This window comes from Anabrus simplex, chromosome 1 (genome assembly GCF_040414725.1).
Source record: "Anabrus simplex isolate iqAnaSimp1 chromosome 1, ASM4041472v1, whole genome shotgun sequence".
NCBI classification, from domain to species: Eukaryota; Metazoa; Arthropoda; class Insecta; order Orthoptera; family Tettigoniidae; genus Anabrus; species Anabrus simplex.
The window spans coordinates 1017249843-1017276158 of record NC_090265.1 but is presented as its reverse complement, the minus strand read 5'-3'; the positions used below and the strand labels follow the sequence as shown (position 1 = coordinate 1017276158).

Here is a 26316-nt window from a genome sequence, read left to right as displayed (position 1 = left end):
GAAGTGAGTGTAAATGCGGAAAGCTACGGTACCACTCCACGTTCCGGAACGTGTTCCATTATGACGCGGATAAATTTTGAGTTGAAATTACCCTGTAACATACTGTTTTAAAATGTAAAGGCAGTTTCGAATTAAAAGTCTAAATTTCGGCAATGGGGCCGACATTGTACTTCGAATTACGAATTATCCGTATTTCGAATTAAACAATTTAAATAACATGCAAAACTGTATCTCACGTTTCCGGGAACGAGACCTTCTTCGAATTAGGCGGGATTTTGAATTAACCGATTTCGAATTATCGAGGTTCTACTGTATCTGGGAGAGTGGATAGATAACAACCTGTCTGAGAAAGAGGCACTGATATCGAGAATTAACAAAATGAACTTGGCATACAAGCTAAGTATGAACACCTATAACAAGAAGATCTCAATCAATGCAAAACTCAAGACATTACCAGACAGTGATCCGTCCAGCAGCCTTATATGTAGCTGAATGTTTGAACCTGATAAAGGTAGGATTGGTCAAGAAATTAGAACGGGTGGAGCAAAAAATTCTAAGGAAGATACTGGGAGCCCAAAGAACAGAGGATGGATCATACAGAAAAAAAGCACACCAAGAACTGTACCGCAAGATAGAAAAGATCTGAGACACCATCCGGAAGAGGAGAGCCTTGTTCTTTGGACACATCTACAGAATGAACCCAGAAAGACTGACCAACCAGATTGGACGGAAGAGAGAAGAAGGTTGCAGAGTGAAAGAATGAAGGATTACTGGGCGCAGATCAAAGCCCAGAAGCAGCTGAAATCAAATTAACGTGGTCCACAGTTGGCCAAAACAAAAGAAGAAGAAGATGGCTGGTTTCTAGTCAAAGATATAGGTTTCAATGTATTATTCTTACTACTACTACTACAATGAAAACCTACAGCCTGTTTTCCAGTCACTGACCAGGTCAGTGATGAAATGCATGAACCATATATAGGCTATTATTACAATGGGGTCGCCACTCCCAAGGTGATTTATTAATGACTGATAAAGGCTATGAAATGATAATGGAGACTGTTGCTGGAATGAAAGATGACAGGAAAAACCAGAGTACCCGGAGAAAACCCTGTCCCACCTCCGCTTTGTCCAGCACAAATCTTGCATGGAGTGACCGGGATTTGAGCCACGGTATCCAGTGGTGAGAGGCCGATGCGCTGCCGTATGAGCCACGGAGGCTTCTCACTACTACTAGTACTACAATATAAAACATAAATAAAATTACCCTTTCAATACAAGTCTTCAGGAGTGTATGATTACGAAGCCACCAACCAACCCCCAATTCCCTGAGAACAGACCATTTTGGACTTCCTTTGGCATATGATGGAATGAGACACAAAAGTTCCTCTTCACTTTCCGAGTGGAATGCCCAAACAACATTATTAGTGCCCACTCCCTGTTTCTGGAACAGTGCACGTTGTGCAAAGGGCAGACATCGTAACAAGTAATTATAGTGCTTCATGGCCAGCAGAAAGCGTAGACCACAGTCATCCAGTGAATCTGTTGACAAAAAAGTAGAAAATAAAATATTTTATGACAGAAGCTAACATTATTTTGTTTATTTTCAATTTTTGGGTTACCTGTTGAAATATCTTCTCCATCTGGTACTCCAGATAGATTTTCTTTGGCAATAGCTGTTTTTGCAGCATCGATTGCAAAGCGCTCAGCAAAATCTGTATTGCATGTAGAAACTGTGTCTGCTAATGCAAGAAGATGCATCTGGTCTAGGCTCGACAAACCAGGGAGATGAGTATGGGTTAATAAGCGTGATAATAAACGGCCCTGTAAGAAAAAAATGAATACTTACAGAAAGCATACGGTGACCAAAATTATCCCAGTAGAAATGTTAAGGAGCACAAATTATTCATAAGGAAAGAAGCAACTTTAAGTATCTGGTTGGATCACTTTTATATGAACATTAACTCCTTAAGTCTTCTGTTTGGATACGTTCATAACATTTTTGTAAATAATAAGTAGGGCCTGAATCTGTACACACCAAAAATGTTTCAAATATGTATGCCATTATGCAATAAAAATGTACAAAATATGATTAAAAATTAAAGAAATATGCACTTATCATTTTATTCCTTCATTTATTTAGATATGCCATTCACTGCATAAAGTTGCATCATAACAGGCAACTAGAAGTCTACCAGTATTTTCCAGAGACAAACTACAGAACTGTCACTCAAATTGAGTTTATAGGCTGAGAATGGTCTTTACTGTATAAGTCAACTGACATGACAGAACAGTACTTTTACGCTGGTTTTCCTCACAGATTTCAGTTTCATAGATCAAACAAACTTGACAGTACAACACCATCATCCATTGAATAGATGGTATCAACAGAAACCCAATGACTTTTAAACATCACCCAATACTCTTTAGGAGTTATCAGCAAGTGAACACTTAAAAATGAGATGCAGACTGCTAAAGAAAAAGTAACACATTAATTTAAGAGATTCCTCACAAGATTGACCCTCTGACATGGTAAAAGAAAAGCAGGCAAATCCCACCCAGTTCCAATCACTCAAGCTATCTGCCTGTTTTGTAAGTAATAAATGGAAAGTGTCAAAGCTCAGAGATGAAAAAGTGTTTTTCCTGTTGGCAAGGGCTGTTCAAAATGCAGGCAAAACTGATCTTTTCTGGCCGTATATGTACTCCTAAAGCCCACACACTATTTTCCTTGCTGGAGAACCACTGATGATGTATGGCAGGTTCAAATATCTTGGATTAGTCAACCATAACTAATGGTAAAATTGATGAAGATGTCAAGCAGTGCATCATTGTTGGTTGGATGAAATGGCAGTCACTTACTGGCATTCAGTGTGATAAGCAGATGCCAAACAAATTAAAGGACACAGTGTACAAAACCAATATCCAGCCTGTCCTTATGTACGGCTACAAATATTGGGCAAGATAGAAGAAGCATGACCAGCGAATGCAATTAATAGATATGTGGATATTGAAATTGATCTTGTTTGAGAGATTATTCAAATTATCATTAATTTCCAACTAATATGCTGTTATGTTTAGAATATGGAATAACACCAGCAACCCTTGAAATATGCATTTGCATATGCATAGGCACACGTGCATTATTAAATAATCATGTAATTAATGCAAGGTAATAATATTCTTTGAGGATTACCTTGAATAACTCCTAGCTAACCAATGGAAATACCTTTATAGCCAAGAGTAGTGTTGATGAAATGAGGATACTCCAGCCAGAGGCTTATATTATGTTGTCATTCCAGGAAAGCAAACATTTTTATGAACTGACAAAAGATTAGAATATAACATTAAATTACCTGGCGTGGACCAAAGTGAGAGAGTCCTTGTCTCTCTTGGTTAATGGACATGCGCCGATCATGCCTCCTTGGAGACTCAGGCTCATCTTCAAGCAATTCATCCAAAGACTCGTCATTTGTGGCCAAGTTCCCATCAAACAGGTCGTTGTAATCCTAAAAAATAATTCTTGAAATGAAATTCAGGTATATTATTAAAAAACAATAAAACTAAGGTCAACATAAAATAATAATGAACAAAGCAAATAGAAATAACTGACGAATAAAATCATAAGACTTAGAAAGGAACATGTATTATGATAAACCATTGCCATCTACTATGCTCTCACCCTTTGCACTAGCCTGCTTCCATGCGTTGTTTGATGAACACCCCCTAACTGTTATTCTCACCACAAGGATCGTTAGTAGGTTGACTCTCACAGCATCATCTTATCAGTTGGCATCGACTACTCTTGATGTTCCAAATGTTCTGTTATTGTAAAATATGCACTGGTGTTTCTGGAAGTGTTCGCTAGTTTCAGTTCATCTTGTTATATATTAAAAGCATGATCAATTTGTTTTGGTATGTTAGTTGTTTGAATTCGCGATTCTAAGTTGTACAACCAGCAACTTGTATTAATCGAGTGTTCCTTTAACTTTTATTATTGTGCATGCACCTGCAATGTTTATCAATTAGCCATAATTTTTATTGTTGTAGGTGATTGACAACTGAAATGGTATATTGTTGCATCCCATATTGCAAAAGAGCGGAAAAACTAAAGGGATTTATACAATATCCTTCCCTGAGAAACAAGTGACCTTGCCACAGTCGGGAGGCTTGCATGTCCCAAAGAAGCAGGTTGCCGAGCCGTAGGTGCAACCATATCGCGATGGGTACCTGTTGAGAGACCAGACTAACGGATGGTTCATCGAAAGTGGGGTAGCAGCCTTTCGGAAGTTGCAAGGATGGCAGTCCAAATGATTGACTGATACGGCCTTGTAATAACACTCAAGATGGCTTAGCTGAGTTGATACTGCTACACAGCTGAAACCAATGGGAAACTACAGCTGTAACCATCTCCCAAGGACATGCAGCTCTCTCTGTATGAATGATGTACTGATGATGGCTTCCTCCCGGGTAAAATATTCTGGAGGCAAAATAGTCCCTCATTCGGATCTCCAGGTGAGGATTACGTGAAAGGGGGGTATTTGTCAGGAAGATGGACAGTGACATTCTGTGAGTCAGAGTGTGGAATGTTAGAACTTTGAATAATTGCGGTATGTTACAGAATCTGAAAAGAAAATGGATAGACTAAAGTTAGATGTAGTTGGTATAAGTGAAGTACGTTGGCAGGAAGAGCAGGATTTTTGGTCAGGCGACTACAGAATTATCAACATAAAATCAAACAGGAGAAATGCAGGAGTTGGTTTAATAATGTATAAGAAAATTGGGCAGCAGCTAAGCTACTATGACCAGCATAGTGAAAGGATAATTGTTGTCAAGATAGACACCAAGCCAATGCCCATCACAATAGTGCAGGTCTATATGCCTACTAGTTCAACTGATGATGAAATCGACAGAATATACAAAGAGCATGAAACGACACCAGTCCACTCTCGCCTCCTTTTGGCTTTTTGTCAGGGAATGTGGCACCCAACAGGCACATCTCTTAGTAAGGCAAAAAATAATTATGAACAATGGTCTGCGCTGCTGCTCACTGAATATTTAGGCTCCCTTCAGTGTCAAAAAATGTAAGATGTGGATCTTCTTTCATCACTTTCTTCACAGCATCAATGTTTTCCTGAGTCACAGCTGTTGCTGGGCGACCGGGACGAGGTTCATTTTCAATTGACTGCCGACCCCTTGAAAACTCGCGAAACCAATTTCCATCTGTGGCCCTACAAGGGGAAGCCTCACTAAAAACACGCAGCATAGAAGAATGGTATTCTTCGGCAGTTGAATCCTTTTTATAATCATAAAAAATCTTTGCGTGAAAATCGCGGCGCGGTAGATCCTTCTTGCACAGTGTCTGACTCAGCACTGCCTGTGCTTTCTTCCTGTGCTGTGGAGGAACCACGACTGGGAGGGGTTACACACATATGTTCCAAGGTCGAGAATACTCTTTCAAATGAAAGGAATCCCATTGTTCTCAGAATTACAGTTTATGAGCTGCTTTTGCAGGACTTGATCAGAGCAGTCTCGTTTTGGGAGTAAACCAGCTGGTTCGACAGGAATCAGGTGCTCAATTGCAGAAGCAATTCCTTTAGCACAGAGCCTTTCAAGTAAAATGTACGTGGCACTAAGTAAGGCAACTATCCTGTAGCTTTGGGGTAGCTATCACAAGACTAGCTGGTTTCAATTCGTCTCATACAGCCTGGTCAAGACTGAACAGAATTTGGTGTGGCACTGCTCGAATTTGCACAGCCCTACATCAGTGGGATTGGACAGACTCTCCTCAATGTGACTCTGGTTTTGAAATACAGACTATCAAGGATATCCATTGATTCTTAGTTGATCTTTTTTTTTATGCTAGGGGCTTTACGTCGCGCCGACACAGATAGGTCTTATGGCGACGATGGGATAGGAAAGGCCTAGGAGTTGGAAGGAAGCGGCCGTGGCCTTAATTAAGGTACAGCCCCAGCATTTGCCTGGTGTGAAAATGGGAAACCACGGAAAACCATTTTCAGGGCTGCCGATAGTGGGATTCGAACCTACTATCTCCCGGATGCAAGCTCACAGCCGCGCGCCTCTATGCGCACGGCCAACTCGCCCAGTAGTTGATCTTTCCTTTCTTCCTAACTTTTCTTCAGCAGCCTTACACATATTCTTCATGACTGTCCATTCTTCCTCTACCATCTCCTTGTATTTCGTCCTATCTTCAATTTCTTCAACCTCAGATGGTATTTCATTAACAACAGGCTGTGGTCAGAGTCCACTTCTGTTCCTGGGAAAATCTTGCAATCCAACAACACCTGGTTTCTGAATCTCTGCCTACTCATAACAAAGTCTATTTGGAACTTTCCAGTATCACCAGGTTTTGTCCATGTACACAACCGTCATCGTGGTGTTTGAACCAAGTTTTAGCAAATACTAAATTATGATTGGTGTAGAATTCAACCAGCCGGCTTCCTCTTCCATTCCTTTGTCCCAATCTGAATACTCCTCCTGCATTACATTCTCTTCCTTGACCAACCACAGCATTCCAGTCTCCCATCACAATTAGATTCTCGTCACCTTTTACGCATTGTATTAAATCTTCTATCTCTTCATATATTCTTTCGATTTCTTCATCATCAGTTGAACTAGTAGCCATATAGACCTGCACTATTGTGGTGAGCATTGGCTTGGTGTCTATCTTCACAATTATCCTTTCACTATGCTGGTCATAGTAGCTTACCTGCTGCTCCACTTGTTAGTTTGGTCTCTCAACAGATACCCATCCGATATGGTTGCACCTACGGCTTAGCAACCTGGTTCTTTGGGACACGAAGCCTCCCAACTGTGGCAAGGTCACATGGTTCACAGGGAAGGATATTGTATATATAGACCATAATCCGGTATGACATCGTACACTTTGCCAAGAATTATAATAGTCAACATATGACAAACCTCAACTGAAACTAAATGCTAAATCTGAATATAAATGCAAAAATGGTAAAAGCCTTGAAGTGGTTTGGCAAATGGTTGTTTTGTTAAAATGAAAATCAAATAGAAAAAACTGCATAGTGAATGAGATGGGAGTGTCAATCCCATCAGAATGAAAGGCACCTGCTATGTTACACAATCATGATAATTGTTTTTAGCAAAATGAGGTTGAATCAATATTAAAATTTAAAGTTTAAAGATACTGTATGTAACTGATCAGTAAGGAAAACATTAAAGTTGAAACAGAAAAGGGGCAGAATCACCAACTTCAAAACTGAAAATTATGAAACTTCATGAATATTTTAATAAATAGAACAGAATTAATCATACATCTCCTTCACGCCATGGTAGATGGGCACAGCATGAAGTAAGGTACTACTTTAAGGTAAGGAACGAAGTACAGTGGGGGCTTCACATGCCCTGGGACAGCTATGGTAGCTGTGAGAGTTCTACAAGAACCCTGAAACGTGACAGCTAAGGAGGCTCTGGTGAAGCCGTGTTAGGTATAGCTGGCAAATGGTAGATGCAATCGCACTTTCGGAACTAAAACAAGCCTCTGATATAGAAAGAAAATACCATATTTACTCGTGTATTAAACCCCCCTGGTTTTTCAGGCGAAGGAAAATATTTTTAAAAATAAATATCTGTAACAAAAATCTAGCGAGCCTCTTTTATGAGAGGAATTTATGACAAAGAAATTAAATATATTAAAGCAAATACCATCTCAAGTGTGAAATAATCTAAAACATGAATAGCGATATAACAAACCAGTAGTGACTACAGGCGAGTTTGGATGGTCTTGCTACAAACAACTTTACGATTCTATCAATTGGTAACTAGCATCAGCTGTGTAGCTAATTTAACGAAACTCAAGACGGTATATTGCGTACTGTAACTTGAAATTGGAAATAAAGTACAGCAGTAATTATCGGTAAAACAAAACAGTACTACCTCGTTGAGTAAGTTGAACATTTTGACCTATTTCTATCCATTGCAAAATAAATATTTCCTAACAGACTACTGCATGCGTTCTAACATGACTGAGTTATTTTGTGTGCATCTTATCATTGCCAACAATTCCTACATACACTTTAAAAATACAGCACACTGTCATCCCTTTTATGTTATGCTAAGGAAATAATTGCTATGCTTCGTGGCAAGTATATAATATAGTATGTTCAACGCAACTGACTGTGCAGACATGGAACTCCATTTACTAGTTTTGTTGCATGCAGCAATCCATCCAATCTTAAATATTACCTATCACGACCATTTTTGTTCAAAATGAAATGTGTCCATTAAGTGAGGCATTTCCTTCCAAACATGGGAGTCCTTCCATTATGTAGTGGTGTCCATTATGTGAGTAAATATGGTAAGTAGGTCTAAAAGACATGTGTTCAACATTTACTGTTACGAGGCCTTAGATTCTTATGTTCTTCATACAGAAGGGGAGGTTCTCACATATTGGACCCCACCACTGCTTTCGGCAGCTGTAAAAATGGAAAACAAAAAGGGGGTCTAATACGTGAGTAAATACGGTAAAATACCAGACATGACAATACTTCATGTAGCCTAACTCATGACAGTATGATGGCCAAAAGCTGAAGCTCACCTGAGATACAGGAAGGCACAAACACCCCAAGAAAGAGCAACTGAGAACTGGGACACTCGGCATCATCAATCTTACCAACAAATGCGAGAAACTCTTAGACCTTATAGACAGGCACAACCTTGATATATTATGGTTGAGTGAGACAACATGACAAAATTGAGGTAAGATCACCAGCTGCACTCCTTCATAAGGATATCTATATCCAGACAGATGTTAACTATGTGAGCATCAGGATTATCCAAATAAGATTACACCTTCTTCCACGAATATGCACCGCAAGGAGGGCATATCACGGAGAAGAAAGAACAGTTCCTGATAGATCTCGAGGACGTAATAACAGAACATCACTGCTATTATGGGTGATCTAAATGCTCAAGTTGGAAAAGAGAGACAGGGTTGTCAAAACAACACTGGCACTTATGGCTAAGGAAACAGATATCTTGAGGGAGATTATCTGCTAAATTTCTATATGTGAAACAAATTAGATACTGTATCAGAAGAAGCTGAACTAACATGATTCAGCTGAGATTGGAAATTCAAAATTGAGACAGACTATGTAATTACTGAATCTAGTTAGTTAGTTAGTTAGTTAGTTAGTTAGTTAGTTAGTTAGTTAGTTACAGCTGTCCAAATGAAAGTCCAGTTAGTGACCATTGACTATTAACGGATGACAATGAGTATAAAGTCAGACACAAGATAATGTCAAAGATCAAGACTTGGTTGTTGAAGGATCCACAGAAAACGAGGGAGTACCAAGAAAGAATCATGATCATTTTATCTAAGAACGAGAAAAGAGGTGGAAGAGGGGAAGAAGAAAAATAAGAAGGGTATTCAAAGAAACACTTTTATCATAAGCCAAGAAGATCTATGGAAAAATGTGCTATAAAGGAAATCTACAAAAAAAAAAAAAAGAGATAACATACAAAATGAAAAACTGGATGTGGCACAGAAATACTAAAACAGGAAGCTAAAAGTAAAATGACTAATTCAGGAAGAGAAGGAAAAATGTTCAGATGAGTTCAAAAGCAGCAAAGAGGAGGAGTGTCAAGGAAGCATGAAGCTATTACTGTGTATAAAGTAGTAAAAGGAGTGAATATCAAAAGGTGCATACATTGGGAATCAATTGGTCATTTTGTAGTTGTAGTAGTCTCAGCTATCATGTGCAGGAATTTTGATTTGATGCTGTCTACACTGCCTGTGCATCAATTTTGATGTTTCCACTAGATGGCAGAGTAAATTGTATCTGTTGGGAGATCTACAGCTGATTTTCAATTAATTTTGCCAGATAATCACCAAGTGTGTCACCAGAGATCTTTCACATGCTGACATCGTAGGACATGGAGTGTTGACTGGACTTTTAAAAAATCCAACTACAGTACCTCTGCCAGGTTTGAACCCATGATCTTGGGATCTGGGAGGCTGAAACTATCACTGATCCACATAGAGTTGGTAATTTAGTAAGAAACGAGGAAAAAATCAGAGAAGAAATACTTCCAGCAACATGTTAAATGAAAAGGTTGAAAACAGTACCAATGATGGCAAAATAGATGCAAATCATCTAACACACAACTGAAAATGAGACAGTAGAGAAGACCCTACAAAATGAGAAGTTTTCAGATTTTGACAAGCTCAACTCAGACTTGAGGAAAGCAGTCGGAATATCAGGCCTAAATTGGTTATACAGAGTGGTGTGTCATTTGGAAGGAGAACACAATTCTAGAACATTGGACAAAAGGAGTTATCATCCCACCATTGGGGGGAAAAAAAAAAAGAGAGAGAGAGAGAGAGAGAAAAATATAGCGAGCAGGTTTGCTACCAGGTTTGAGTCATGTACTGTAGCTGTGAGCTTGCATTCGGGAGACAGTGGGTTCAAACGCCACTGTTGGCAGTTATGAAAATGGTTTTCAGTGGTTTCCCCAGGTTCACACCAGGCAAATACCTGTGCCTTTAAGACCATGGTTGCTTCCTTCCCAGTCCTAACCCACAGTTGCCGTAAGACCTGAATCAATGCAACATAAAACAAACAGGGCGCGAGGGAGAATAAAAGAAACTTCCAAAACTACAGAGGCATCACTTTGCTGTCATACACCCTGAAGCAATGAGAAATTACTTAAGAAGATAATTCAACCTTTATTGGAAGAACAGCACGGTTTCAGGAAAGATCAAGGCACCTTTTAATTCTCAGTCCAAACACCGGTCAGCAGCAGTTCTTCCCCACCACTCCTATCTGTTCTCTGGTTAGTCTCTTCACTTTTTCATATGAGCCTGTTTCTGTGTTCTCTCTGATTTGTCTCACATACTACAGTCCAGGCCTTCCTATCCCTCTCTTGCCCTGTATTATTCCTTCCATTACATTAACTATAAACCTCCTGTACCTGTAGAGATGGCAAATTAATCTTTTGTCTCAAGATCTTGCTTATTCCTGCTAACACTTTTTGTAGTTTCTTCTTTGAACTCCCCAATGGCAGCTATGTCATCAGCAAACCTTATCATTTTCACTTCCGTTCCAATGATATTGATCCCTACCACTTTCTCATTACTGTAATTACAGTAAAATGGAATTTGAATAAAGTGGAAACTTGTTCACTATGGAATATTATCACAGTCCCGGCAGAACTTATGGCATTGATGTTCTTACTTTTGTATAATGCAGATTCTCCTCAACCCAGAAACGGAAACAGAAATGAAAGAATTCTTTAAAATCTACTTGTACAATGCAGAAAATATTAGGAACTGATGAAGTCCTGTGTACAATGTTTTTGCATTTCTGGTGCTGATATGATCAATGTCATTGTTCATACAAACTGATGCATATGTTTGGAGAGAGTGATAATACAGATGATGGAACAAGTGAAGAGCTTGAGAACGCATCAGCAATATCCAACTTGTGTTAAGCAAGATATGTTCCCTGTGAGGCAGAGAACTTATTTCGAAGTGATAAACAACTTACGACACACCACATTTTTTAATCAGTTGCAGCATTTGTAGCAGTGAGAAAGGCTGAGAAAGAGGAGAAGATGGAAGGAGACGAGCAAGAAGATGGAGATCAAAACCAGACTCGAACCAATGAACAGGCCCACAGTTCTTTTGTGACAAAGCAATATGCCATTCATCTAACTCTTCCACTCTTCTTGAACTAATGTACTCAGCTCAGGACTGCATTTAGAAAGGCACGATTAGAAAGAGGAAACAAGTTTCTTTGTTTGATCTGTGAAAGAAAGCTTAGTGTTGTGAAGTACAGTATAGAGTTTTATGATGGAAATAAGTTTAAGGAGAATGTATCCAGTTTTCTGGAATAGTGTAATATCATGTTATGATAGTACCAAAACCATATACTGTATATAATGCTGTATGTAAAAATAAAGCATAGAAATAATAATAATAATAATAATAATAATAATAATAATAATAATAATAATAATAATAATAATAATAATAATAATAATAATAATAATAATAATAATAATAATAATAATAACAACTCAGTGTACTACAGTACTGTTGTTGGAGTCATCAGTCCATAGACTGGCTTGATGCAGCACTCCATGCCACCCTATCCTGTGCTAAACTTTTCATTTCTACATAACTACTGCATCCCACATCTGCTCTAATCAGCTTGTCATATTCATACCTTGGTCTACCCCTACCACTATTACCATTTACACTTCTTTCAAAGACCAACTGAACAAGTCCTGGGTGTCTTAAGATGTGTCCTATCATTCTATCTCTTCTTCTCGTCAAATTTAGCCAAATCAATCTACTCTCGCCAATTTGATTCAGTATCTCTTCATTTGTGATTCGATCTATTCATCTCACCTTCAGCGTTCTTCTGTAACACCACATTTAAAAAGCTTCTATTCTCTTTCTTTCTGAGCTAGTTATCGTCCGTGTTTCACTTCCATACAATGCCACGCTCCAGTTTTGATTTTCTTTATGGAACAGCAGTTGATGGGTATTACTAATCGACTCAGACATCGCCAACTGATGAGCCCAACCTGATGAGCGAAACACTGGCACCAGGAATGAGTTAGTTGGAAAATTTATTATGTCCAACAACGGACTATTATATTGGCATTATAAATTTACTCATTCGGGACAAATAATTCGGATTGCCTATGGGAATCAACATCTATAACAGGGCTCTCAATAATAATAATTTCGTGTGGCTATTTCTAGCCGAGTGCAGCCCTTGTAAGGCAGACCCTCCGATGAGGGTGGGCGGCATCTGCCATGCGTAGGTAACTGCGTGTTATTGTGTTGGAGGATAGTGTTGTATGTGGGTTGTGAGTTGCAGGGATGTTGGAGACGGCACAAACACCCAGCCCTCGGGCCATTGGAATTAACCAATGAAGGTTAAAATCCCCGACCCGACCGGGAATCGAACCCGGGACCCTCTGAACCGAAGGCCAGTACGCTGACCATTCAGCCAACGAGTCGGACAGGGCTCTCAATGTAACCGAAGGATAATACACACATCAATGTAGGAATTTTAAAGGGACAGACAAAAACTGTTGTTATAACAGGGTTCTCGTTATATGCCGCATTCGTTATAGCGGATGTCTACTGTATTTGCTTTAAAAGGTATCATGTCCTTTCCTGTCATCTTGAGAATATTTTGTGAATTACCCTATCCAACTTGAAAATTCTTGCACTTATGAAGGGGAAGTACCAAAAGCAAATACTGCGCAGATATTTTTGTTTCGCAGGCTAGAGGCTACTCAGTTGCAAAGAAATGGCTGGGCCATCTCATTCTCTTACGGACGCGGAGATTACTGGTTTGATACATGACAGTAATGGAAGTGATGCATCGGGAAGAGATATTTTTTGGTAGTGATACGGAGAGTGACTATGCACAGCAACAGGTCACTGGAGAAGTGGCAGACAGCGCAGATGAAGAAGAAATAGCTTCAGCCGTAATATCTTTGTCCGCTGTTCAGTGGTTGTGGCGAGAGGTAGATTTCATCACGAGCACACAAAATATCCCCTTCATGGGTGTGCCAGGTACAAGAAAGCACTTCATGTCTGTTTTAGATGCTTTCTTGCTATTTTTTGACAACAAAGTGATTGATGCAATAGTTCAAGATACAAATAGGCACGCGGCAGAGTGTATAATTGGTGCGCCCTTGAAACCAAGGTCGCACACCCGGAAGTGGGAGCTAGTGACGGGGGAGGAAATTTATGTGATCTTGGGGCTTGTAATGTTCGTGGGGATAAAACAGAAACCCACTTTGAAGAGCTATTTCAGCAGGAATGGATTTTTAGGAACCACTATATTCCCTAAAACAATGGCAAGGGACAGATTTTAACTCATCTTGCAATATTTACATTTTATTGATAATTCTACATGGGATACATATACTGGACCTAAGAAGCTTTTCAAAATTCAGCCTTTCCTGGAAATTATAAACGGAAATATTAAGACGGCATATATCTCCACCGAAAATATGTCTGTGGACTAGTCCCTTACATTCTGGAAAGACAGACTTGGAATAAAAGTGTATATTCCCCTGAAGGCTGCAAAGTTTGGAATCAAAACTTTTGAGCTCTGAGAATCCTCTTCAGGGTATCTGATAATTTATTGTTTACAGTAGGGCTGACACAGATATCACACCTTCAATTGAGGTACCTGATGATTTCAAGAGTTCTAAAATTGTGGTCACACTTTGTGAGCCACTAATCCAAAAGGGGTACACAGTGTGGATGGACAATTATTATAATTCTCCATCACTTTCTATTCTTCTGAAAGAAAAGGGCATAAATGTTGCTGGCACCCTCAGACCGAATAGAAAGAATGTTCCGAATTCAGTCAAACGTAAAATCTAAAGAAGGACGAAGCCATTGCTGTAGAAAGCAATGGAATAATGGTGTTGAAATGGAAAGATAAAGAGGGATGACTCCTTCATTTCAACATTTCATAGCAATGAAATGGTCCGCAAAACAATTAGGGGAAAGGAAATTGAGAACCCTAAATGCATTTTTGAATACAATTCTTGTACGGGTGGAGTATACAAGAAGGACCAAATGACATAGCCGTATCCTGTGGAAAGGAAAAGGTCACAAAAGTGGTATATAAAACTGTTTAAGAGTTTTTTGAATGTGTCAATACACAATTCATACACTTTGTTTTCAAAGAAACAGTCCATTGACAATCTGACAAAGACTGGATTTGGTAAAATCAGTTATACTGACTCATAGGCCACAAATATCTGCCCGTAATTCTGGACGTCCCTCAATAAACCCCCCGCCAGCAAGGCTAGTGGAAAGGCAGTCTACTGAGAAAACTCCACCAACTGGATCAAAAGCTAGGTCCCAAAGAAAATGTGCTGTATGTAAAGCATGAAAGAACAAATGGAAAGGCACAGTATACTGGTGTCCAGACTGTGAAGTTGGGCTGTGAATTTTGTCTCAAGGCGTTTCATACAAAAATAAACCTGTAAATACAAAAGAAACACCCTTTTAGTACCTGTGTATATACAGTAGAACCTCGATAATTCGAAATCGGTTAATTCAAAATCCCGCCTAATTCGAAGAAGGTCTCGTTCCCGGAAACATGAGATACAGTTTTGCATGTTATTTAAATTGTTTAATTCGAAACTGCCTTTACATTTTAAAACAGTAGTATGTTACAGAGTAATTTCAACTCGAAATTTATCCGCGTCATAATGGAACGCGTGTTCCGGAACGTGGAGTGGTACCGTAGCTTTCCGCATTTACACTCACTTCGGTGGATCTACAGTGCGCTTCATGATTACTAAGTTGAATGAAATCGGAATTCTTTTGTATTCAAACTTTTAAGGAACGCCGTAATATCACGCAACGGACAGTGTGCGGGAAAACAGAATCCGCGAACACTGGCGATGCCGACAGTTGACGAAAATAATAATTTAAAAAAAAAACGTGGCTCATATAATAAATTCGTAGGCACCGAACAATATTGTCATTGCCGATGAAACTGCATTACTTTATTTTAATGCGAGCCCAAACGATCATATGGTTTTAAAGGAGGAAGTGCCAGCCGGGGAATCGTACAAGTGTGAGGGATGGGGGTCATAGTAGGGTGTTGCAATGCACATGGAAGCAAGTAACTTTATCCCCTCGTCATAGGAAAGATCGATAAGCCACAATGTTATGGGTGTCGGAACTTTCCATGCCAGTACAAAGCATCTAAAAATGCAAACAGTACAGAAATCCAAAAAATAATGCATTTGCACAGGGGAACCAGCATAATTTATCCCCGTCTTTGAATTGTGTGATATTTTTCTTTCGTTGCGTGAGGTTATGTTTGTAAGTTATTTACCCAAGTGCATTATTTGAACATTGTAAATGCACCTTGTTGGATACATGTTGGAAATGGTTTTTTCCCATGGCATTTAAAAGGTTTAAACCGTGAATTGAGGTGATCGCATGTATTAATGAGTCTTAAAATACTTTGTGACGTGGCAGGTGTTTACATTTCTGAAGTACAAGAGAAGTGCCATGGCGGGAAATCATACGAGGATAGTCATTGGAAAGTTCGATTTTAAGGACATCGGGCACTTTCTGTGTAAATACAAGGCATCTAAAATGCTTACAGTATAGTAATTCAATGAATAAAGTACTTGCACATGGGAGCCAGCATAGATTTCTCGTCTTTAAATCGTGCTTTTTCTTTCTTTCGTTGCGTGAGGTTATGTTTGCCAGCGAGATATCCAAGTGCATTATTTGAATACTGTAAATGCACCTTCTTGCATACATTTTGGAAATAGTCTTTTTTTCATGGCATTTGTAAGGTATAAACTGTGAATCAAGGTTAACTGCATGCAGTAACGGGCCTTAGAATATTTTGTAACGCAGCGAGGATTGGTACTTCTGAATTGCGAATTGGCGGTTAATTCGAAATCACGTAATTCAAAGTCCGATTTTGGAGTCCCAACGACTTCGAATTAACGAGGTTTTACTGTATGTAGATTGAGTATTATCATACAAATATCTTGCTTTCTTTGTAAATATACCAGAAATAAATTTCAAAATTGGAACTTACACAAATTACATATTTTTGTAAATATAGCATGTGATTATGGACAACCCTGAACAGCAGCTGTCACATATATTGTTCAAAAACATTGGACTTGATCTCCGAAAGTAGTCCAAAAATTTTCATTAGGTTATATTTTGTACATTTAACATTATGTATTCTTTAATTTGATGGTGCCTAAACCTCTGCTGAGCTTCAATTTAAATAACGCCTGAGAAGAGAGCAGCTCTGGATTAAATTCCCAGTGTGAGGGATTAATGCACACACTCCCACCAATCAAAAAACCAACACACTAAAGGACAGAAAAGAAACAGACAAATTCAGGGATCTCCTGGATCATTAATCAATCTCTCTCCATCAAACATTAAAATTCTCCTTAGCAATTTCAATGCACAACTGGGACAAGAAATGAAGATACTGAGATATCAATGGAAAATGGCCAGCATATAAATGAACTAACAAAAACAGTCAAAGTGTGAATGAAATTTGCAGAAACTAGAACCTTCTCTCCAAACCAACATGCTTTAAAAGGAAACTCCACAAATTAAAAACCTGCAAATATCCTAATTCAGAAAAGACAACTAGACCACATCTGCATGGATAAAATTTACCATCAAGAAATAAACAATGTCAAAGTACTAACGAGAGTAGACTCACGATCAGACCGCTATATTGTAAAGATCAAAATGAAATTAACCCCAATGGTTAAGAAAAACCTCCAAATAACAATTGGAGAAAATTCAACCAAACTACATTAATAAAATATATGGAGTACTACAAGAAAACAGGGAGGATCTATCAACACCAAATCACTAGAATTGATTACTAAATTAAAATCCGTAGCAGAAGAGTTAGCTCCCCCAGGAAGAAACATGAATGATGGAATGAACACAAGCAGGCAATATAGAGAAGACACCAAGCTTGGATAAACCATCAAGCATATCAAGTCAAAAGAATCAAATGAACTAATAAAACAAAGAAAGCCAACCCATAAAATCATCAGACAAACAAAACTTAAACATCTTAAAAACACCCTAGAAAGAATAGAAGAGAATTTCAAGAAGAAGAAGAATAAGAAGTAGAAGTAGAAAAAATATAACTGCAAGATTATTTTAAAACTCTTGGCAGATATTTTCAAATATATGAACTTCCAATGTTAATGTTGAGAGATAAATCAGAAAAGTTAGCCCAAAGTAAGCAAGAAAATGCAGAGATCCTTGCAGAGACATTCAAAACACTTCTGAATTGCAATGACCCCAATAGAAATGATTCGAGTAAACAAAATATGTCCATTGTAAACCACTCCTTATCTCATAGATCCTCCTCATCAACAAAGTACAACTTGCAAATAAAGAACTAAAAAATTACAGGGCATGGAGACTCAGGTTCTTCAGCCAGGAGATTCTTCTTCGGGCTGGTCTCCATTGTCCTGAGATCTTACCCTGCATCATCCTGTACTGTAGGATCCTTTACTTTTCATTCTGCAACACGTGCCCAAAATATTCAGGTTTCTGCTTCTTGATGGAAAGGCATACTTCTATCTTCATGTTTAGTCTATTCATCACCTCAGTATTCCTTATTCTTTCAATCCACGAGATATGAAACATCTACCAATAGACCCATATTTTGAAGGCTTTCAGCTTCTTGCTCAGGGCCTGGGTTAGATTCCATCCTTCCATTCCATACAACAGTGTGGGGAATACATAGCCCCTAACCACTCGCAGCCTCAGATCTAGATTGAGATTACGGTTGCTGAGGAGCTTCTTTATTTTAATGAAGGTATTTCGCACAGGCACAATTCTTGCCTTGATTCCTGGCTGAGCTCCCACTGTTCATTCAAACAACAACCAAGGTACTTGTATTGTTGAAGACGCTTGATTCCTTCTGTGCCTTGCAGGAGTCTCTCCTGGATGGACCTCTACTGACTCACAATCATGAACATGGTCTTTTTCTCGTTCAACTTGAGCCCCTAGTTTTTACAAGCAGTGTCGACTCTCTCTAACAATGTCTGAAGATCTTCGTTGCTGTCTGCAAGCAGTACAGTATCATCTGCATAGCAAATGATGATGAAGATACACGCTCCATTGATGCAGATACTTTCTGTTGTGGCTGTCACCAGTCCTTCATTCAGTACTGCCTGTGAGTAATTTTAAAAAGTAGAGGAGGTAAGAAAGAACCCTGATGGACTCGTCACTGGATTTTAATCTCTTCCACACAGACAGTGGCTATCTGGTTCCAGTAGTGATTTACGATGATGCTGGTGTCTCTGCTCTCAAGACCGATCTTCCTTAGCACTTCTACTATATTGTACTTCATCAAATGCCTTTTTGTAATCAATAAAACATGCATATATATCTCCTTGTTCATATTCTGGCAATGCTGTACTAGGACCCGTATGCAGTACTGCACATCCTGCATTCCAAATAAATAATTCAGAAGGTGTAATTTCCTTGATCTACAGTATATAATGCAATTAAAAGGCAATGCATTTTCCAAAATTGATCACATATACTAGAGTTTATCATATATCAAAATATCAGGTCAATGCTATGAGAAATTAAATGCTATAGTACATTAAAATAATGACATCTCATCAGGATACCAGAGAACAGAATCATCAGGAGAATAATAGAAAAATTATGGAATAGAAAGTGCAACATTAAGTGGATTACAGAAATCAACAAAGATATGAACTACAAATTAGTGGGGAAGACCGAAGAAACAAAACCGACAAAATCAGGAAGCTCACAAACAAACCAGACTACAAACCAGAATCAACAAACAGACAATAGGAAGGGTGATTTCCGATGAGAAAGAAAGATAAGATATGAGAGAATAAAGAAGTACTGGGCTGACAGGAAACTGAAAAATTCTTTGTATAAAGTTGGCTAGAGTGGTGCAATGAAGGCCATAAAATTTATGTAAATAATAAAAGAATGACTTACCTGTTGACTTTCACAGATCTGGCTTGCGTTGTTAGTGGTCTCTTTATCAGCAGCCAATAATGTCCACAAAGGCAGTGGAGGAATAGAGGTTATTTCAGCATAGTCTAAAGTAACCTCCTCAGGAATAGCAGTAGTTGAACCTCTTTGTTCCATAGGACTTGTAGTACCTGAACAATGAAGACTTCAGCTACAGACAGATCTATACTTTTGGCATTTTGAAGAAATTACTAAAACATCCAATCTCTCCTACTTAGATAACTGGGAGAAGGCTGGTAATTATCAATATCACTCTTATAACACCAACCACAGAAGCATTTGCAAACATCACAATACTGGTTTCACTATTCCCACATAATGGCTTCTTGTACAATGCTACTTTTGATGGATGTTTTACTGTTGAAGTTACCAAAATGATTACATGCCTGTACAGCATTTCTTGCTTTGCCACTAATATCAGCTCTCTGGACTTGAATACAAAACAAATGAGGAGATTTCTATCAGTATGGTTCATTTCGTAAGATAGTTTGACAAAGGTAGAATACGATCGACCACCGTAATTATAATTAGGTATTTATAATTTACTAGTGAAAGGGTCATTACTAGTTTAGTATGTTGTGTGCTTCTGTTCACCTTTATTTTATTCATTTGTTTGTCTTTAAAACCATAAAAACTGACAGCCATTCACAACTGCACTTGAAATTATGAATTAAACAGAAAATAATTGACTCCCATCTACATTCAGTATTATGATAAAAAACAGATCAGATGAAAGGCTTTTCAGGCGTTTGCTCTATCAACCAGCGTTTTGTCTTAGGTCTGACACTAGACTCATTGGAGTGGAATGTGTCAGACCCTACCCACCGATGCTGGGGTATATGCAAGTGAACTTATCAGAAGCCCATTATAAGAGGCACAGTCTGATAACTGCATAAGGGAGATAAATCCCCACAATAGAATAATTGCCCGCCTAGCAATTCCAAAAGGAAATTCTAAGTTCCCATGGAGGGAATTAGATATTTTTCCACCAATAGAGCAAGTCAAAAAACAGATCAGATGTAAGTTCACCTGCATACACCCCAGCGTCAGTGGATAGGGTCTGACACATCCCACTCTGATGAGTCTAGTGTCAGACCTAAGACGAAATGCTGGTTGATAGAGAAAATGCCTGAAAAGCCTTACATCTGATCTGTTTTTTGACATGCTCTATTGGTGGAAAAATATCTAATTCCCTCCATGGGAACTTAGAATTTCCTTTCGTATTTTGACAAGTCGGTGCTCATGCTGTCGGCTTGATTATCTTGCCTGTAAGCCATTCACTGCAATTTGAGGTATTCTCAGTATGCAACAAAATAGGCCAATTCCGAATCAAAATCTACATGAGGATATCTCAAAATTTCTTTCGTTTAGTCCCTACAGGTAGAGAGTCATACATAGCTAACATACGTAGAATGAGGGTAAAAAAAATATATATATATATAAATAATAATAATAATAATAATAATAATAATAATAATAATAATAATAATAATAATAATAATAATAATACCGGGAGGTACACCTCAATGCCACGCATTAAAAACTAGCGCCTAAATGAACTCCTCTATTGGTGAAACTGTGAAACTGAAACTACACCAACTTGGATCTTTAATCAGAAGATGTCACCACCTAAATATTGAGTAATTTTGTTCTTGTGAGGTTTCCTGAACTGACTGAATTTCTACTAGTTTTGTTTGTTATCCATCAAGAAGTTTGGAGATTCTTCCACAGATGACACTACTAAAAACTATGATCATGCACCCTGGTGCGAGGTGTAAGAACTTATTAATACAAAACTTCTTTGAATTATAAGTTTTTTTTTTTTACTGATTGATATTCATTTATTTTTGGGTTGGCAATATTTCCTTTTTATTCCCACCAGTTTTGAATCTAGGCAATCCCTAATTTCTGTAATTAATTTTCCACCTATCACCGGCTTCTTCTTCGATTCTGAGTGTAACTTTGAAATTAACCAATAAACTTGGGAGGGTGTGGCTAGTTTAATCTTGAATGGTCTCGAACCTTCCCTGCGGATTTTCACGTTTCTTGGCCAATTGATCGTCATCTTACTAAGTGTGTGTGTGTCAAAGCAGGAGGCGGGCGGCCTTTTTCATCGGTCAGCAGTACATCTACAAGGTAATGGCCACATAACATCTTTCTTTCTTGCTAATTCTGCAGTTTAACCTGAGGGAAAGGTCCGAATCGTTAACTATGTAACCTACTTTCTAAAAATGTAACTTTTTGCCGGCTAAGGTAAAAACTTCATAAAAATTTTAACTGTAAATCGGGGATAGAGAGTGATGTACCCTCTCGAGCTCCCCTTCATCTTGGTTTGAGGTGACTAAGTTTTGTAACTGTTTTTCTTCCCTTCCGTAATGCATTAATTTATCCTTATACGAGTCACCTCAGTAGTTTGGGAATAGCCCCTGTTTCATCGGCCTAGTGCCCTTAGGTTTTAAGTGTTCATATCTAAGAGTGCAAGTATTTGCCTCCATTCACTTTGTGTTCGGGCCATTAATTTAACCTGTTATTCTTATTCCACGAAGGCCCAGTAGGTTGGGTATTTAATACCCCTGTAAAAGTAAGTTCAATTTTGTAAATGGTGGTTTGAGAGACCAGAGAGTGATGTAATGTTGCCTCGAGTAGGCAGTAAGAAACTGAGAGCCTGTTAGGTCTTTTTCAAATTTTGTGATTGTAACGAGTGCCTCTGGAAGGCTAGATATTGTATTTTGGGAGCAAGTGCTCCATGAATTAGGGGATTTCTGCCCTTGAATAAATTTGTGCTCTTTGTAAATTTGAGCTTGTAGCTCAGGAAATGTATAGCTAGGGGCTTAAAACCCAAAGTGTTAAGGTTCTGAATCTTGGATTTTTCCCAATCTGGTTTAATGATTGCAACTTGTACCTGTAATATTGGCATGAAAAAAATTGTTAGGTTTAAAGTTCTGAAAACATAACCTTCTGTTTAAGTTTTAAATTCTATTCTTGACATTGTAGTTAGACCCATTCACCCCGGCACCTCTTTCACCTCTTCGTACCACGGGAAATCCCCGTAACAATAATAATAATAGGAATAATAATAATTAGAAAAATAAAAACAATTTCATAATATCTAGTCTAACGAATAATGAAACTGACAGATGCAGGAATTTCAGAAATCTTTGTGTACAAGTTCTTTCCAATCCCATTACCAAACAGCACAGATCAAGTGTTATGAATTTCATGTTGTTGGTCCATAATGAACTGAGATTAAATATGAATTATAACCAGATTCTTCTAGAGAGTATCATGTACATATTTGTTACTCAAACATTTGTACATACTTGTATACTTTTATTATAAGTGTCACGTTATACTGTGTTCAGTATTAGTACCATAACACTCGGTCCACAACCGTAATGTATTGCCAGGACCTACTGAATTCTATCTAAAACACCATGTGTCTAAAAATTTCAACTCAAGTTGATCCACAACATAGAGCATCTCATTTGTACTTATATACCCAGACTTTTTAACATATTTGTGTACTTGTATTATATATTGTTCACCTATTGTCACTCGTAATATTTCACTTTCATATGCAACATTTTTAGCACCATAGCACTTCGCCTAATTCAACCACACATCATAGTGTTAGTTACATATTTGTTTCATACTGTTCTTACTGCTCATTAGAAACATGTTTTAGGATTTCATCACATATTGTGTATTGTTTAAATATGGCTGATGATGACCCCGAGTAGGGTTGAAACTAGTCCCATGTAATGTAAATACACGCAGTGTAAATAAAACCATGTATTGAAAGGTGGCAAACAGCACGGAGTAATTATATTTCTTCTTCTTCTTGAGCCTTTTCCTCACAGAAGAGTGGTGACCATTCTGGAGTACTTTTATGTATTTTATGCTTCCTGTATCTTGGTTGCCACATCGATGTTGAATCACTGCTGGAGGATCTGACATCCAAGATAATCTTCTCTGCCAACATCGAAGTTTCCTTCCTATCTTGCATTCAATGATCAGTTGTAACACATTTACATGCACTTAAATGCTACCAACGTTAACCAGGATAAAACTCATTCAGCTGGGAACAGGAAGTCAATGACCAATGACTGGGGACCCTTCATTTTTGCTAATTCTCAAACTGTAAATCAGGTGCAATTAAGTGTCCTTTAGTGCTTATGAATGATTTGCAAACATTTTACAGTTGTAACATACATCAAATTTTAGTCATTTTACAATTTGTTTCATGAATTATTCAATTCATGATTCTTTTTATGAATTTCTATGTATTTCACCATTCTCTTAATGATTTTAGATAAATTTTGGAATTCAAGCTGTGATATATCACAGGATATCATGAACCAATCGATCTCATAGAAACAATAGATATATTTCTATATCAATGTATTGATTATTGATATCTTGGAGTTTGAGATATCAACATTTATTTCTATGCTATCTAGCAATTTTACGCCTGTATCATTTAAAACTTTTTAGTGCCAGGAGCCTATAATGCATGTTCAGACTTGATGCAAATCTTTTAAACAGTCATTTATTTAAAAAATTGAGTTCCCAGAAGGGAATTTTAATTCAATTTTGACAACTGCAAATATTACAGTATTCATGTTCTTTGGCCTTTTCAATTGTGAAATTACCAGCATTCCATCCAGTGAGGAAGTGGGTTTATCAATTATTTATTTTTGGATGTATACAGTTGGGTGCAACTTAGAATATATTTCAATATTTGATATTATCAACTGATTGTCAGATTCATCATCATAATTATCCATTTTCATCATTGAGCTCCCACCAGGTTGGGATGTTTATGGCACATTTCTACCTTCTTCTATCCAACCACCATAGTTCCTCTTTAACTGTGTTCCAATCCAGGCTGCTTCTAATTATTCTTGATTGTTTTCAACCACCTTAGTCTAGGTCTCCCTCTTGCCCTCCCTCCTCCTTTCCGGGTTTCCATCATCTGCTTTGGCATCCTTCCCTATTCCATTCTCAACACGTCTCAACCATCTACGTTTATCCCTCTTCACATTATGTCAACAAGCTTTTCAACTTCAATTTCCTTCCTGGCATCCTCATTTCCTACTTTGTCCTTTCTTGTCTTTCCTATCATACTTCCGAATATTGTGTTAAAATGTTTTGAATCAGTTGAATAAGCTTCTTGCATGAATGTTTTGATTGGAACAGTGCACCTATTCAGTTTGTTCCTAATTCAGCTTTTATCTCCTCATTCCAAATAGCCTCTTGTGACTGTTCACAGCCATTTGTACCAGGCATCATTCTTGCTGCTTTCACGTTCATTACTTCCAAATAATGAATACGATATCCTGGGTCCACCCAGCTTTCACTTCACATAGCAAAGTTAGTTTGAAGAAAGACCCATGACAAGATAGTGTAGTTTTGTCCGAGAACTGACTTCTTTCTTATAGAATACCATCGATCGCAACTGCAACTGCTTTAGCTTTGCTGCACCTCCATACAATTTTGTTTAGTATGCTACCATCCTGGGAGAATATACATCCTAAGTACTTAAAATGGTCCACCTGTTCCAGTTTTGAAATCCTTTCTTGGCATTCAAACCTATTAAGTTGCTTCCCTATTGAAACTGCATTAGTGTTGTGAATGCCAGTTTTCATATTATACTCTCTGCACAGCTTTTCAGGCATTTGACACAGTCTGCATTAAGACCAAATCATTGGCATAGGCCACATTATTTACTAACTTTCCACCTAAATGAATCCCTCCCAACCATTTTATACCTTTTTAATAAATGCTCCATGTAAACTTAACAACAAAGGTGAAAGATCACAGGCTTGTCTAACCTTCATAACTCTGAATCATGAACTCATTCTACCACCTTCCCACTGCAGCCAAATTGTCAACATACCTGCCCTCAATTGCCAGTAATAACCTACCTGTAATCCCCTGGTACAGCTAAGATCCTTTCCCTTGATACTCTTGTCATATGTCTTTTCTACATCTACGAAACAAACATAACTGTATTCCTCTCGTAGCATTTTTCAAGTACTTGACGCATACTAAAAATGTCACTTTCTTGAGTATAATTTCACTGCCTTCACTATAGTCCTTCCCATGAACTTTACTGTGTGGAACTTCAACAAAAGTACTTCCTTTTACAATGAGAAGGTTTACAACATATTCCTTCCATCTCTCCAGTAATTCCCTAGGGTCAACATGTTCACCTGATTTATCCAATACACTTTCCTTTTCCCTCCCTTTCTACGATTCTTAATTATGGTCCAGTAAGGTTTCCCTGCCTTTCCAGGTTAATACAAATATTTTTGCACAATTTCTTCTTGGACTCTACAATGATTCACTCTGTTTCTTTCCTTTATACATACAATTCCCTATCTACATTAGTTCTTGTTTGAGGACATTTTTGACATGCCTTCTTAAGTTTACAAGCAGCCCTGATTTCATCATTTCACCAAGAGGTTTGCCTTTTCTCCATCTTTAAACACAGCTGTTAGGCATTACCTTGTTGTTTCTACTATAGCATACCTTTATGCCGCCCATTCTCTTTCTATATGCTGAACCTGGCTGTCCATTCTTTGGAACTGTTCACTAATCATATCCATTTATTTATTTCTAATTTCTTTGTCATGAAGATTTTCTAACCTTATCCATTTGCTGGCAGACTTAACCTTCTCTATCCTAGGTCTGATGATGATGATGCTTGTTGTTTAAAGGGGACTAAGGTCATC

At 38.1% G+C, this 26316-nt stretch overlaps 1 protein-coding gene across 2 annotated transcripts in view; it reads right to left on the bottom strand.

Annotated features, from left to right (window-relative positions):
* Positions 1-26316, bottom strand: part of Rbcn-3A (Rabconnectin-3A) — a 732274-nt gene that overhangs the window by 335292 nt on the left and 370666 nt on the right. For both annotated transcript variants that reach the window (XM_067136957.2, XM_067136958.2), the window contains exons 29-32: positions 19544-19710; positions 3351-3503; positions 1620-1821; positions 1265-1539 (exon numbers count right to left, since the gene is read on the bottom strand). In XM_067136957.2, the coding sequence (XP_066993058.2) occupies positions 1265-1539; positions 1620-1821; positions 3351-3503; positions 19544-19710 (797 nt within the window). The remainder of the gene's footprint in view (positions 1-1264; positions 1540-1619; positions 1822-3350; positions 3504-19543; positions 19711-26316) is intronic.